This window comes from Arvicanthis niloticus, chromosome 1 (assembly GCF_011762505.2).
Source record: "Arvicanthis niloticus isolate mArvNil1 chromosome 1, mArvNil1.pat.X, whole genome shotgun sequence".
NCBI lineage: Eukaryota > Metazoa > Chordata > Mammalia > Rodentia > Muridae > Arvicanthis > Arvicanthis niloticus.
In genome coordinates this window covers 11457181-11472509 of record NC_047658.1, presented here as the reverse complement: position 1 = coordinate 11472509, position 15329 = coordinate 11457181, and the positions used below count along the sequence as shown (strand labels likewise).

At 52.1% G+C, this 15329-nt stretch overlaps 1 protein-coding gene across 1 annotated transcript; it reads right to left on the bottom strand.

The window, feature by feature from the left end:
* Positions 1-12487: 12487 nt before the first annotated feature.
* Positions 12488-15125, bottom strand: Cebpa (CCAAT enhancer binding protein alpha). Its single transcript, XM_034489173.2, has one exon. The coding sequence runs from the start codon at positions 14986-14988 to the stop codon at positions 13915-13917; it is 1074 nt and encodes a 357-aa protein (XP_034345064.1). The 5' UTR covers positions 14989-15125; the 3' UTR covers positions 12488-13914.
* Between the last annotated feature and the right edge of the window lie 204 nt (positions 15126-15329).

The following is a 15329-nucleotide window of genomic DNA, read 5'->3' as shown; positions in this document are numbered from 1 at the left end:
AATAATCATAACAACAGTAACAACAAAATCTCTGAGTATTGGACATTGATCACTCAGGATCCTGAATAAAAATCAAAGTCACGGGGCTGGAGAGATGGCTCAGTGGTTAAGAGCACTGACTACTCTTCCAGAGGTCCTGAGTTCAATTCCCAGCAACCACATGGTGACTCACAACCATCTGTAATGGGATCCAATGTCCTTTTCTGGTGTGTCTGAAGACAGTGACAGTGTACTCACATAAACAAACAAACAAACAAACAAACAAATAAATCTTTAAAAAAATCAAAGTCACCTTATCTCATCCTGGAAAGAGCTGTTAACAATGAGATTCATTAGAAAGGCATGAGAGGGGTTGAGAAAGTGCTCTCAGAAACCAGCTATGGCAGCTATCATGGCTCCCTATATGACTGAAGCAATAAGGGACAGAGCCAGTGCTCAGGGACCCTGTAAGAACAGGAGTTGTGGAGGACAGGGCAGAGACCCTGGTGGACAGATGCTATACGGTTTTAGAGAGATTCGAGACCCTGAAACACTAAATAGGCACTCCAGCCCCTTTCCTATTCATCTCACAGGTATCTTGCTGCTGCTTGACAAAGCCCAGTAGGAATCCATAGGGTATGGAGACATCCAATGCCAGGGACAGGGTGTGTATGGATCCAGGAGTCACTGAGGAAGCGTGAGCGTGAGTGAGTGAGATTTTGTGGGATAATTCTAGATCTTCTGATTCTGTCCCTTAAGTATCTCTTGAACCACTCACATTCACCGGGTCACAGAGCTACATCAGCCCTAGCCTGACTGACGCCCACATTGCCCACCATGACCTATCCTTCACACATCAGTAGACAGAGCTTGTTATTGGGAATTATCTCACTATGTAGTACAGGCTAGCCTTGGACTCACAATCTTCCTGCATCAGCCTTCCAAGGGCTGTAAATTAAAGGTGTACATAACCAAGCCCAGCAGAGCCATCACCTTCATCACCTTTATAAGCAACCGTGACCTCAATATGCTCCATGGTTCTTTTTGTTTCTGGGCTGCCGTTCGAATCTTAAACTTGACTATATGCGAGCATGGTAGTCTGTCTAAGCCAGCCGATTATCCAACTTACTTCTTGTCCCTGGCACGCACACACACACACACACACACACACACACACACACACACACACACATTCTTCTTCAGTCCTTTGCCGTGTCTGGATTTTGCTGTTCACTCTGCCTGTGTTCTCAACCTCTGGCAGCTTCCCCTTGCATCTTTTTCAGATCTCAGCTTGAAATCCCATCGATAAAGATGACTTTCACAAAGCAGGGAGGACTCACAGTCAGCGACTCTCACCACCCTTGAGTTTCCTTCCTTCCTTATGTGTCACTACTGCAATTAACTAATCGATTGTGTAACATTGTTTATTTTCTGTCTCTACAGAGAAGACTGTGCACACTTCATTAGAGCTTGCTCTTTGGGTCAAGTGTACTGCTGGGACCACAGCAACAGTACCTGGAACATAGAAGATGCTCAGGAAATACTTGCTGAATGAAGAAGGGGCTTTGAATTCCCGGTATCCCACACTAGACTACTTGGGTTCAGCTCACTGAAAATGTCTGAAAGGGTTGGATAAGATTTTTATAATATATTAAAAGCAATGAATGGGATAGCTGGGCAGAAACTGGGGAGAAAATGAATCTCAGTAGGTAAATTCAAGGAGAGGCTATTGTCATCCCTGAAGCTTTTCTGATCTTGAAAAATCTGAATTTTATTTTGTTAACCCGGTGGAATGAGAGACAGTGATGTGATCAAACCTTAGGGCTGACACAAGGTGGGGCAAATGATAAATAAATACCCATCCTACATTGCTGTGGGACTCCCAAGGGTTACACCCTCAGTTTAAGGGTGAACCAGAAGTAAACCAGCCCTCACATGAGTTTGCTATCTGTCTTTCCATCTCCTAGGTAGATCTCAGGACCTTCAAGTTGGACCAGGGGAATCCTGAACTGGAAATACTCCTAGAGCTTTTGCTAGAGTCAATGAGCATGCTCCCCCAAGGCAGGTGGGAGGGGAGATGCTGGGGGGGGTGTCTGAGGGAGGGAGGAGGGTGGATGAGATCAAGGTATAGTATATACGTGTATGAATTGTCAAAGGATAAAGAAAAAGATGCTCTAAAACCTGCTCCCCAAAATCTCAAGGTTTTCTTATCATCAATGACCAATGACTAGGCAAACATAACCAAATAAGAAAGCAAGCACTATGGCGTAGCACTGGGAGAACAAACACAAAGCAGACCTAGACCTTCAAAGGATTCAAATTGCCGACTATAACTATGCATATGCTGCTTAAAGTAATAAAACATGCTTAAAAACAACTGTCGGGACAGAAGTCTGAGAAAAGTAGAAATGTCAGGTCCGATAGTGTACACCTGGGATTCCAGGACTCTGGACGCTGAAGCAGGAGGACTTCAAATTCTACACTAGTGTGGTCAACTTTGGGAGATCTGTCTCAGAAAATGACGACAACAACAACAACTGAAATAGATTTGAAAAGGAATGAAGAAATTTCATCTCTAAAAGCAAAATAACATTAAACCAAGTAAAAAAAACATTCAATGGTCATGTTGACTTAAACTCTTTCCAGGGGGTAGACAGAGGGCTCAGTGGTCAAGGGCATCGACTGCTTCCCTGGAGGACCCAGACTGTATTTCCAGAACCCACATGGCAGCTCACAACCATCTGAAATGCTAGTCAGAGGGAGTTCTGACACCCCTTCTGGCCTCTGTGGGTACTGCATGCACATGGTGAACAGGCACACACGCAGGCAAACACATACACAAAATATAAAAAATATGTTGAGAAGAAGAGAGTCAGCAAAGTAGAGAAGATGTCAGAAGGAAGGTACCATGAAGGCATCAGATACCAACAAAAGGGAAATACGGAAGATGCAATGTGAACTAAGGGGAGAATATATTTTCAATAGCATCTGGGAGACAAGGAAGAAAATACAGCAAGGTCCTTGTATGATTAAGATTTATCGTGTTATGTGCGTGAGTGCTTTGCTTGCACGCATGTAAGTGCGCCCACGTGCATGTCTGCTGCCCCTGGAGGTCAGAAGAGAGCATGGGATCCTCTGGGACCTGAGTTTCAGATGGCTATGAGCTGCCACATGGATGCTGGGAACTGAACTTGGGTCCTCCACAAGAGCAGCCAGAGCTTTTAACTGCTGATCCATCTTCCCCGAGGTTTTTAAAGGACTGATAGATAGGAACTTTCTGGAACTGATGAACTGGAAGGGAAGTGCTGGTTAATGATACTTTAGTGAATCTATCTATAGCCATGTTTCACAGGACCCAGAGGTTTGGTTTAAAAAAAAAAAAAAACAAACTAGTGGGAGATTCTGGAAGACGTCTGCTCTTGGCCAAGAGCCACTGTGTCCTACAACAGCAAGAGAAATAAATGTAGTAAAGGACACATGAAAACAACATCAAAGGCTGGAGAATTAATTTGCTTGCCTTCCACCAAGCTATGTGGGCAGCCTGACCTCAATGTCCTCTCCCGTTCCTTTTTGCCTCCCTCCCGTGGGCCCCGGGGACTACACAGAGACTGGGAGTCTAGTGCTCTGGGTTTGGGGGGTGGTGCAGAAAAACCATGATTGGCCAACTGCTATGGAGTGGATGTAGCTTGAAGAAGGTATCTGGGGGAAGCGGTGCTGACCTACCCACTTCCTACAACCCAAGAAGGCACGAGCATGCCATCTGAGGGTTCCGGACCCCAGCCCCAGTGCTGGCTGAAACCAGTAATGCTTTTTATTAATCCAGCACAAGAGCATCACCTAGGACCTGGCTGGCAAGGAGTCAGGATCTAGGCTCCAGAGGCAGGGAAGGAGTTACTCAACCCGGGTCCTGCAGCCCTCTCACTCCCAACCCTTCACTCTCTTGGAGAGGTGAACAATCTGGCTGGCAGGTGGCTTGTTTGTTTCTGACTCACCGCCCCCCTTCCCCCAACTTAGTGGCCAGGTGGCCCGTTCCCTGTTCTCACTGTGACTTGTCCTGGGATCAGGCTCTTGTGGTTGTATCTTAGAAGAACACACCACTCGTCATCTTGCCTCTGGGAATCCCGGCACACCTTTTAGACATGCTCGAACAGAGAGGCTGCCAAACCTGCGTATGGTCACACAGCAGGTGTGTGTGTGTGGGGGGGGGCAGGGCATACACAGTCTCACGCTCCCAGTGGGTGGGAAGGCAGGTTCAGCCCTTGTGTAACCAGCACCATGGCCCAAGCACCGTGAACAACATCTCATGGAGGCTCATGGATGCCCTGTTGCCACTACACCAGTTCATAGGCAGGCAGATAGAGATGGCCAACTGGCAGCCCATGGTGATTGAAGGCAGAGATGTCACCTAGACCATCCAAACCTGGTCTTCATGGTGACTTAGCTATGCTATTCCAACTTAGAAATTCTCCAAGATGCTCTGAACAATCTTCTGTTGATCTAATTGTTTAAATGCAAAACTAGAGCTAGTGAGATGGTGCAGCACCTGCTACTGAGTCTGACATACCTGAGCTTGATCCTTGCGACCCACGTCCTGAAAGGAGAGAACCAACATGCACACACGCGCACACGTACGCAAAGAAAAGAACTAAGGTAAATTAAGTTGAACAATGGAGAGGGAGGCTAGCCAGTGGAGGTAATGTGACATGGAGCCAATTTCTCAAGTGTTAAATAAAAAATGAATGTCTTCCTTCCCCGGGGTGGATCTGGGGGTGCTGTGAGTTAAACCATTCTACCAACTGGGCAGAGTAGAAGCCCAGGAGTTACTACTGCTCCTGACCCCATTGGTCCTGCAAAGACATGATCCTGGTACACTCGGACTCTGTGACTGTGGGCAGCTGTGAGGATGCTGAGCTGTTTGGTCAGAATAGCTCAGGAAGGCAGAGGACACAGAGTAGGCTGCTCTCTTTCCTAGCATGGCTCTCACACACCCGAGCATCGTACTGCCCCACATAATTACATAAACTTCGCGTCCCTCAAGATGCTCATCTGGCCTGTGACACATTTCTGGCTCGAAGCCATCGTCCCCACCTCCCCTCGGCACAGGGGCCTGGCCTGTGACTCACCTGCCTCCACCTTCCTCACAAGAGATTTCTCCTCAAGCAGAGGAAATCAGCCATTACTGCTCCTGGAGAATTGCTCATATGGGGGATCCCTTCACATACACCCTGGGCTTAGATGCTTCCCCCCAAGCCTCAGACTCAGTCCCATGTACAGCTACATGTGGTGTGTTCCTGTCCCCACACCAGCACCCACACAGTGCCATTCTCCCTGGGCTGTCCTGGGACTTGCCCACACCTGGAGCCTGTCCCCTGTCCTTTCTGCTGCCCTGTGCTGAAAGTCCGGCGGACCTGGGTGTGGAGAAGCTAAGAATGTCAGGCCTGCAGTCCCACTCAGTACTTGCTGTCATCCCTCCGCCGGGCAAGTGGAATCCAGTTGCTTCCTGTGCTTGACAGTGAGGCCCAAGAGCTGCCTTCCTACCTTGTCTGAGGAGTTTGCTCATTAACTGGAATGGCTCTCATGGTGACATTCCTGGCAGTGACCTGGGAAAGGAAAGGGTAGATTTCCAAAGTTCTCTCTTGTTAGCTCCCTCAGTTCTGGGAAGTTTGGCTAAGGCCTCCTTTTATTTGCCCATTCCCCAGGACTCCGAGAGCTTCCCCAGTTGTCTGAGGCCCAGCCTGACCAACTTTTCTACAGGGTGAGAAGCAGTCTTCATCACTTTTCCTGGGCACAAGCTGGCTCAGGGTGATTTAGGGGAGAACAGAAGGAGGCAGGCAGTAGGAATGGTCCCCACACCCCTCACATACAGTGTATGGCCCCTGCTCTCATACAGCCCCCACTCTCCTCCCAGCAGTGAAGGGAATTCAAAGTCTCCCAACTCGTTCAGGGTACAGCTTTTGGAATGAAAAGGTGTTTGTGGAGCCTGGTATGTATCTGCAAGTTAGAGGCCTATAGTGAGAGTGTCCCAAAGGGGGGGGGGAAGCACTAAGAAAGAGAAGGGGGAGGGGGAAGAAAAAAAGGCATGAGGAAGGGAAGGAAGAAAGAGTCCAAAAGGAACCCTAAGGGGCTGAATGTTCTATGAAGATTGGGGGTGTCACACCAGCAAGGATGCTTGTCCTTATTGATCGGCAGTCACTACTTAGACTCTTATTTGGGTTTCAAGAGACACAGCAGCCACGCACCCAGAAGCTTAAGAAATGCCCTTGAGGGAAATAAGAGGAATCCTTTTGGGGAAGGGGAGTTTATTTTTTAAGCAACATTAATGTGACTACATGTCCTTGGGTATCCAGGGACAAGGTTTTTGCCCTGAATTATTCACAGTTTTTCCAGGGACAGAGGTGTGTCTTACTCCTCCCACACAGGGATGGCTCACTTGAGCCAAGTGTCTCACAAGCCTGGCCTGTTTACCTTTCACAACTCTGTGATGATGAGGTGCTGGTTTTGCATACAATTTGCATAAAAGGAAACTGAACCACAGAGGCATGAAGAGGCTTGGTGAGTGCCACCCAGCCAGCCAGAAGCAAAGCCAGAATTCAGTTTGAAGCCAGGACTGCATGGTCCAGCTTTCACAGGCCATCCCTACAATGGTGTGGGAGGAACAGGAAACTTCCACTTATCATCAGGGGAACAAATTACTTCCGTCCATGTGCACTCCTGAATGAACGCACATTAGTGTGTACCAACCAAGTCAGGATGTCTGGGCTGGATTTGTGAAGTTCTGTGTGTACCACCAAAGGCCCAATAAGTACCGGGGCCCTCTCTACCAGAGCAACCTTAACACTCATTGTCCTGCCCCCAGGGAATCAGAACTTGCGAGGCTAAATTAGGCTATATTTAAAACATTAAGACACAAGTGCCTTCAAATTGTTCTGGGATAAATGCTCTGTCCTGTGGACTCCTGGGCCAAAGCCAATTACAGTGCCGCCAGGTAGGGCTTATTCCCTATAAATCAGTGGGAATGTGGTCACACGAATTTTAAATATCAGATTAAAATCAAATTAGTGGGAAAATTTGGAACAAATTGCCTTCGAGTACAGTGAGCGAGTCTATTTTTAAAATGTTGCCGCACCAGGCAAAACAGTGAGGCAAACACATTTCTTAACAGCGAGCAGACACTGCGCTGAGAGTGATTTGTCATGCTTAGTCACTGTAATTGCCCCGGCAGAACTCAGGAATCAAATAAAACATGTTTGCAAATTGTAAATCACTCAAGGAGGCCACTTCTGACGGGTCCTAACCTGATGGTGAAGGTCATGGCAGCTCCCCGAAGAGCTGGTACCCAGTCCCTGACACCCCCTTGCCACCTGTTGTCTGGGCTTGGCAACTATGTCCAGCTGAGACTCTATTGCCCAACACATGCACAGGAAAGCCGCTAGAAGTTGGTCACATTTCCTTATCGGCAAGAACGATCCAGTATTCTTAGGGGGTGGAAGTGGGGCGGGGACAGCTCTGGGAGGGTGCTCTTGGTGGGCTTCAAGAGAAATGGAGTGGTGTGGGGCTCTCTCCACAACCTCTGTAGCTTTGGATCGGGACTGGGGTTCCTTAGGAAGGAGAGGCTATATTTCAAGTGAAATGTTGGGAATGCCTCTTGCCAAAGAGTAGAAATAGCTTCAGGTCAAGGAGGGCTTGAGACAGGCTGTGGTGGTTCTCTTCAGACCCTGTCTGGGTGACTCGGTGATGTGTCTTGAAACTAGACTGTTAACATTTGACCACCACTATCCTGCTCTCAAGCCATTACTCGTCTATGAAGACCTTTCCAGGCATCCTAGAATGGAGACAAGAGAAGAGACGTGGAGTTCTGAAATACCTTTTAACTCCGAGCTGTTGCTTCCAGTGCTTCGAGAGCATACAGTGGGCCCTTACCTCTGCAGCATCAGCAGTTCGTGGCATACATCGATAGCTTGTCCTTCTTCCCCGCTCTCTTCCTTAGAGTCCCGGCTTTTCCCCACCCAGTGTCTCTATAAAGCATGACACTTCATGGAAGCCTGACCACTCTCTGAGTCTTATGATAAACTAATACCACGTTGCCACTGAGTGCTATCAAGGACTAGGCAGATTAGCTCACTAAAGTCTTGTTCTTTAAAAGTCATTTTCTAGAAGCGAGAACTCATCTGTTGGAGGCCACCAGGTGGAAGTCTATCTTCCATCCTTTGGGCTGCTCCTAACAATGGCCCCCTCAGCCCCATACTCAGTGGACCTTAAGCCAACCCTGTAGGCCCTTGACTAGAAAGAAGAGGGCAAGGGTGCTCCAAAAGGGAGAGAGATAAGCTAGAAGGAGATACTAGCATTCAGACACATGTGCAATGACCTGCCCTGGGCTAGATACTGGATGTCTGCTGAAGCCAAGGTCAGCAAGACGCCAAGCAAGGACCCAGAGGAGTTCTAAGAACTAGCAGCGACCTTGAGGGAGGGTAGGGGTGGAGGATGGAGACCAAGAGACAGTGAAGACAAAGGTCAGAAAATAGATCTCTCAGTCTGTAGGAATCCAACGATGCTGTCCTGCCTCTCTCTCTCTCTCTCTCTCTCTCTCTCTCTCTCTCTCTCTCTCTCTCCTCTCTCTCTCTCTGCCTCTCTTTTGCTCTCACTCTGTAGGAGTACATGTGCGTGTGTACTCAGGTGCATGTGTGCGTGATGCATGGAGGCAGAGGCAGTGCATAACCTCTGGCGTTGTTCCTCAGGTGCAGAGAGTGGTGGGAGGAGGGAAGAAGGGAGGGAGAGAGGGAGGGAGGGGGAGTGTGTGTCTTCTACTGACTTAGAGCTCTCAAAACAGTCTAGGTGAGCTGGCCAACCACCTTCCCCTGCTTCTCCAGCACAAATAAATACTTACTATAATATCCAGCCTGTCCCTCCCCTTTCTTTTCTTTCTCTCTTTTCTTTCTTTCTTTCTTTCTTTTTTTAATGTGGGTTCTGACAATCAAACTCAAGTCCTCACGCCAGGCAAGCACTTGCCTGAGCTAGCTCCCCAGACCCTCTGACAAGGAGACTTGTTACTATCCAACCTGATAGCTATAAGAAAACATCACCTTTCCCAGGTAAGGTGCAGCTTGCTTAGCTAGCCTAGGCACACAAAAGGCTGAGGCGGGGAGATTGCAAGTTAGAGCCCAACCTGGGCTACCTAGGGAGACCCTGTTTCAAACTAACAGAATGCATGATGACAAAGACTAGGGTGTAGCTCAGTAGTAGAGCCCTTGCGTAGTCTGAGAGAGGCTCTAAGTTTAATTCCCAGCACCGAGGATGGAGTGGGGGAAGGAAGAGGCGAGCTTTTTTTTTTTTCAGTGTACTTCAGTGGGCCCCTGCTGACAGTAGTCACCAAAAGAGGAACTGTTAAGCAAGAGTTAAGCTTCTTAGCTCTACCTAGACCAGGCTTGGAAACGACAGAAGTGGGTCCTGTGGTTCACGCCCAGCCCTTTCCAGGCCATCAAGGCAGCTCAACAATGTGGACCCTGAACTTTTTATTTCTGTGGGGAGCTCCAGGGGCTCGGACTAGCTTCTGCTAGTGTACACACAAGGAGTGGATGTGGGCACAGCAAAGGAGGAGAAAAGGGCTTCCATAAGCTGGGGGGGGGGGGGGGGAAGGGAACTGCTCTTAATGGGTGGGGCCAGAAAGCTAGAAAAATAATAAATAAAAACAAAAGTGAAGAGAAGGGAAGAGCCCGGGTGCCAGAATGGAGCTGGCTGTGGCTGTGGCTGGCTGAGTAATGGGTTCCATATTTGTCTGGCTCTGTTTGCAGCCACCAGGATCCAGGGCGTACAGTGGGCCTTGCAAGGGCCAGAGGGGACAGCACAGCTGCTGGCTGACTTAGCATACCCTTGGGATGGTCCTGTCTCTCTCTCTGGGCACCACATGGGCAAAATGGGGCTGGAAGCATACACCCCAGCATCCCCAGCCTTCCTCTGCCCACTCCCACCCCCAAACCCCACCCCTGCTCCAGGCTCCTGGGCTCCTGCCTGGCCTGCACAGATTGTTCGCGTTATTAATGCGTTTTCCCAGAGATTCCATCTGGCTGTTTAATTGTTCTGGGATGGGGTGAGGATGCTTTGATAGTGAATTGGTTTCTTTCCTAGGTTACAGCTTTCGTTAAAGGCTCCGTCCACGGGGATGGGTAAGAGTAGGGAGGGGTGGGGTTGAGAAAGAAGAGGTGGCATTATAGAAGAAAAGAAGAGATGGTGGGCTAGGGGAAGGAAGAGGGAAGGGGAAGGAAGAAAGGGGCATACGATGGGAGAAAAGAAAAAGAAAGAAGGAAAAGAAATGAAATGAAAGAAAAGCACAGCACAGCACAGCAGCAGCTAGAACGTTAACACCATCCAGGCAAGGACGATGCTTCATGTCTATAGGAGGCCCGTGGGAACCCTGGGAGAAGTTGGCCCTTGGTTAAGGGAGATCAGAGTTTCTGCTCCCCTTGACCTTCAAGATGAGGGGCCCCCTCCCCTCTTGTGAAATCAGCAGCTTGTGGAGGCTGGGCAGGTTCCACCTGGGAAGGAGGGGGTGGGAAGCCTGGGAGGGGTGGATACTCCTCACCCTTCCCAGTGGCTCATGGCAGGTGTCAGGGCCAAACCCCATGTTCACAGATTCCCAGGAGATCCAAGAGATAAGGGTGACATTCGTGACAGCGTTAAGCTATCTGGTGGCAAAGGAGTCACCTCCCTCTCTCACTCCACCCTTGTTTCTCTCCTGGAGGCTGCCAGGGGACACAGGGCTCAGGAGTGTTCCAGAGAAAGAAGTGGTCACCACAGCCAGGCAGTGTCCTGGGCAGGGCTTATGCCTGGCAGAAGTTTGCAGGCATTTAAGGACAGGGTCCATGGGGCCATGGGGGCAAGGGGCTGGCCTCATTAGATACTGGGTTTACTTGGGCTGCTGTTTCCACATCAAAACAAACCCCTAAGTGCATTTGTTACCCTGACATGGTGACATGGCTTGGGGCCACAGGGTTATCAGCTCCTCAAGGCAAGACCTGAGTCTGTTCTCAGTGGTGCTTTAATCCTGGGCACAGGCCCTGGCATAAGAAGGCATTCAGTGAATATTTAGGGGTACATTCAGTTACTCATGAAGTATGAATTCCCTGGAAGGCCACTCCCAGCTAGACATAGAACACACACTGGACAGGGCCACCCCAAACTGTACCCCCTACCCCCTAACACAGACCACACTGGAGGCGTCCCTGATTTGGGCCCTTCTTGTTCCTAATTCGGCCTACGTGGAAACTTGAGTTGGGTGTGCAGGAAGGGTGCCCTCCCATGAGCCCCTGGAGAGATGACCACCCCCATATCAGATGGTACGGAAAGGAGAGCAGGAGGCCCCCTCCCCCGTTCAGCCTAGGACCTGTTCTGGGAGCAAAGGGGGAATTCAAGGATCATTCCCTGTAAACAAGAAAAACTGGAATCCACACTGAAGTCAGAGGGTTTGCTGGGGCCTGCAAGCCACGGCCTGCCCCAGCCTCTAGGCAGGCGGTGGGGCTCTGCCTCCCTAGTTCCCAGGCTGACGGGGCAGGCCACCGCCTCCTCACTGGGCTTTGGCCTTTCCTCTGCCAAGGGCAGCCATGGGTGAGGAGGTGGCAAGGCATAGGATAGAGAGGGGGGTGGGGGAAGGGGTTGGTGGGACATCTTAACCACAGAGGCTAGTCACACTAAACAAGTTTGCAGAATTTAAAAGAGCTTGTCATTTCTCACCAGTATAGACTGACGCTGCCCAGCAATCACACGCCAGGTGAAGAGCCCAGTGGCCTCTGGGCTCCAGGCAGGGATAGCGATGAAGGCCAGCCACCCTTTCCTTACGGGCCTGTTACTACAGCCAATTGGATGTCTGCACCTCATGGGGCAGTTGTAGCAGTGGGTATGTAATCATTAGAAGCCAATCCCCTGTTCGCCTGGATGGAGAAAGTGGGGCAGATGAATCCTTACAGATTCAGTGCGGACCCCTCCCTAGGTAGGCTATAAAGGGGGCTCAGCACACAAGCTGCCGTTCTGGGCAGCACCAGAGACTAAGAAGTGGGCAGGGAGGGATGAAGAGTCCAGTTTTCCAGGGCTCCACTGAAAGGCTGGGCAAAGGTGATGTGAGCCTTGTTCTCTAGAGCTGGAGTGGGGTGATTTGGGAATGTGGCCAAAGGGTCCCTTAAGTTGAGAGCTTCTAAGTGGGCTTTCTCGTCAGGTAGGGGTGTTCTCTTCTGGCTCCCTCTTATTCTAGGATGCAAAGAGGGACCATGACCCTAAGACAACACTACCCCTCCACCCCCAAGCCCCCTGAATTCCAAGGGACTCAGTCTTTAGACTCGGGGCACTCTCAGCTTAGAGTCCTTATCCCTTCCTTGACTGCCATGGCAGGTCACCAAGGTAAAGAGAGACTCCAGAGACATAACCTTAGGACCTCAGACACAGAAAATGCTGTTTCAAACGGAACCCAGCCCAGAGCAAACCTTACAAGTGGCTTCTCTCTGGTTTTAAAAAGACACCAAAATTGAGTTTGATATGTTTATATTATAGATATAATACATACGACATCTAGCATGAAACTTTGTGTTCCCCCCCCCCAAAAAAAAAAGAAGAGAAGGAAGCAGTCCACCCCTGCTCCCAACCACAGGAGACGGCCTTCTTTCTAGACCCAGAGTCAGGGCCTTTGGGGATGGGGATGGGGGTGGTTGGGTGGGTGGGTGGGTAAGCCTGTATAAGTCGCAGCTGGAGGAAGCTAAGACCCACTACATAAGCCCTTGGAAAACTAGGGGAGAGGGAGAAGCCTACTTCATTTCATTGGTCCTCTGGGAGGCAAAAGAAAAAAACCCCAAACATCCCTAAACCAAAAAGAGCGAGAGCCTCACTCGGCTCCTTCCCCTAGTCAGCAAAGAGTCTCGGTTTGGCAAGAATCAGAGCAAAACCAAAACAAAACAAAAGACCAAATAAAATGGTGGTTTAGCATAGACGTGCACATTGACATTGCACAAGGCACCGCTGGGACACAGAGACCAGATACAAGTGTTGATATCGGATGATAAAGCAAAATATTTGGGAAGCTTGTCATAACTCCAGTCCCTCTGGGATGGATCGATTGTGCTTCAAGTTCCTTCAGCAACAGCGGCTGGCGACATACAGTACACACAAGGCTGATGGTCCCGGTGTCCTTTTATCCCCCAACCCCAAAGACCAGAACCTTAGGTGCCTGTCTCCTATCACTAGCTTAACCACATGGCTAACTCACAACTCAGCTTTCTGACTGGGGGTGGCGCCCCCCATTCTCCAGGAAACCTGGCCTGTTGTAAGCTGGGGTGGGGGATGTAGGTGGAGGTTCGGGAAAAGCAAGAGATTAGGAACCCTCCATCTCCAAGTAGCTTGGGGTGGAGGTGGGGACACTCTGAGATTCAAATCCCCAACACCCTAAGTCCCTCCCATCTAAGGACAGGGACTGAGGGGCAGCTCGGGCCACTGCCGGGATCTCAGCTTCCTGAATCTTCCTCCTGCCCTGGGCCTGCACCCTTCATTTTTCTCATGGGGGCCTGCTGCGGCCCGAGAGGAAGCAGGAGTCCTCCAAATAAAATATCAAGGCACGTGTTTACTCCCCCTACTCGGTAGGAAAAGGAGCGAGTTTTGAGTATCCAAGGCACAAGGTTATTTCCTTAATACTAGAACTGCCGGGCTCCCAGCTCAGCTCCGCGGAAAAGTCTCTCGGTGTCCAGAAGAAACCACCACGGCCTGACTCCCTCATCTTAGACGCACCGAGTCCGGCTCAGAGGAAGGGAGGGGACACGCGGAGCAGGCCAGGCTTTCAAGCAACACCGGAATCTCCTAGTCTTGGCTTGCACGGGCCGGGCAGCCGAGAGATCCAGCGACCCGAAACCATCCTCCGGATCCCCAGCCAGGGGCCGGCCCAAGGCGGTCCCGCAGCCGCGCGCCTCACGCGCAGTTGCCCATGGCCTTGACCAAGGAGCTCTCGGGCAGCTGGCGGAAGATGCCCCGCAGCGTGTCCAGTTCACGGCTCAGCTGTTCCACCCGCTTACGCAGGCGGTCATTGTCACTGGTCAACTCCAGCACCTTCTGCTGCGTCTCCACGTTGCGCTGCTTGGCTTTATCTCGGCTCTTGCGCACCGCGATGTTGTTGCGTTCCCGCCGTACCCGGTACTCGTTGCTGTTCTTGTCCACCGACTTCTTGGCCTTGCCCGCGCCGGCCCCGCCACCGCCGCCGCCCGTGCGGAGGTCGGGGTGCGTCCCGGCCAAGCCCTTGAGCGCGGCCCCGGGGCCCGGCAGGCCCGCAGCACCCAAGGCGGGCGCGGGGTGCGGGCTGGGCACGGGCGTGGGTGGCGGCGTGGGGTGGCCAGGCTGCAGGTGCATGGTGGTCTGGCCGCAGTGCGCGATCTGAAACTGCAAGTGGGGGGCGGCCAGGTGCGCGGGAGACGCGTGCGGGTGCGGCGGCGGCGGTGGCGGCGGGGGCTGGTAGGGGAAGAGGCCGGCCAGCGCCAGCTGCTTCGCCTCGTCCTCCTCGCGGGGCTCCTGCTTGATCACCAGCGGCCGCAGCGCGGGCGCCCCGACGCGCTCGTACAGGGGCTCCAGCCTGCCGTCCAGGTAGCCGGCCGCCGCACAGCCGTAGCCAGGAGGGGGCCCGTGCGCCCCCGCGGACATGACCGCGCCGCCGGGGCCCGCCGGGACACCCGGGTAGTCAAAGTCACCGCCGCCACCCGCGGGGCCCGCCGCCGCCTTGGCCTTCTCCTGCTGTCGGCTGTGCTGGAAGAGGTCGGCCAGGAACTCGTCGTTGAAGGCGGCCGGGTCGATGTAGGCGCTGATGTCTATAGACGTCTCGTGCTCGCAGATGCCGCCCAGCGGCTCCGGGGCGGCAGGTGGGGCTGGGGGCGGCGCGGGGCCCGCGCCCCGGGGAAAGCCAAAGGCGGCGTTGCTGGGCGCGTGCGGGGGGCTCTGGAGGTGACTGCTCATCGGGGGCCGCGGCTCCGCCTCGTAGAAGTCGGCCGACTCCATGGGGGAGTTAGAGTTCTCCCGGCATGGCGAGCCTCGGCGGCCTCCAGCCTGCGCGTGGCGCCGCTGTCGCCGCCGCCCACCCAGTGCCCCAACTCGCTCGCGCCCGCGCAGCTTCGGGTCGCGAATGGCCAGGCCCGCGCGGGGACCGCTTTTATAGAGGGTCGGGCATCGCCCCCTGGTGTCCAAGCCTGTTTCGGACCGAGGGCGCCAGCAAGATGGTGCCTGCTGGGTCTTAGAGCCCGCCTCCTCTTGTGACTTTCCAAGGCGGTGAGTGGGGCGGGAGCATAGTGCTAGTCGAGAGAGATCGTGGCGCAACGCCCACTGACTCCTGCGCTGCAAGG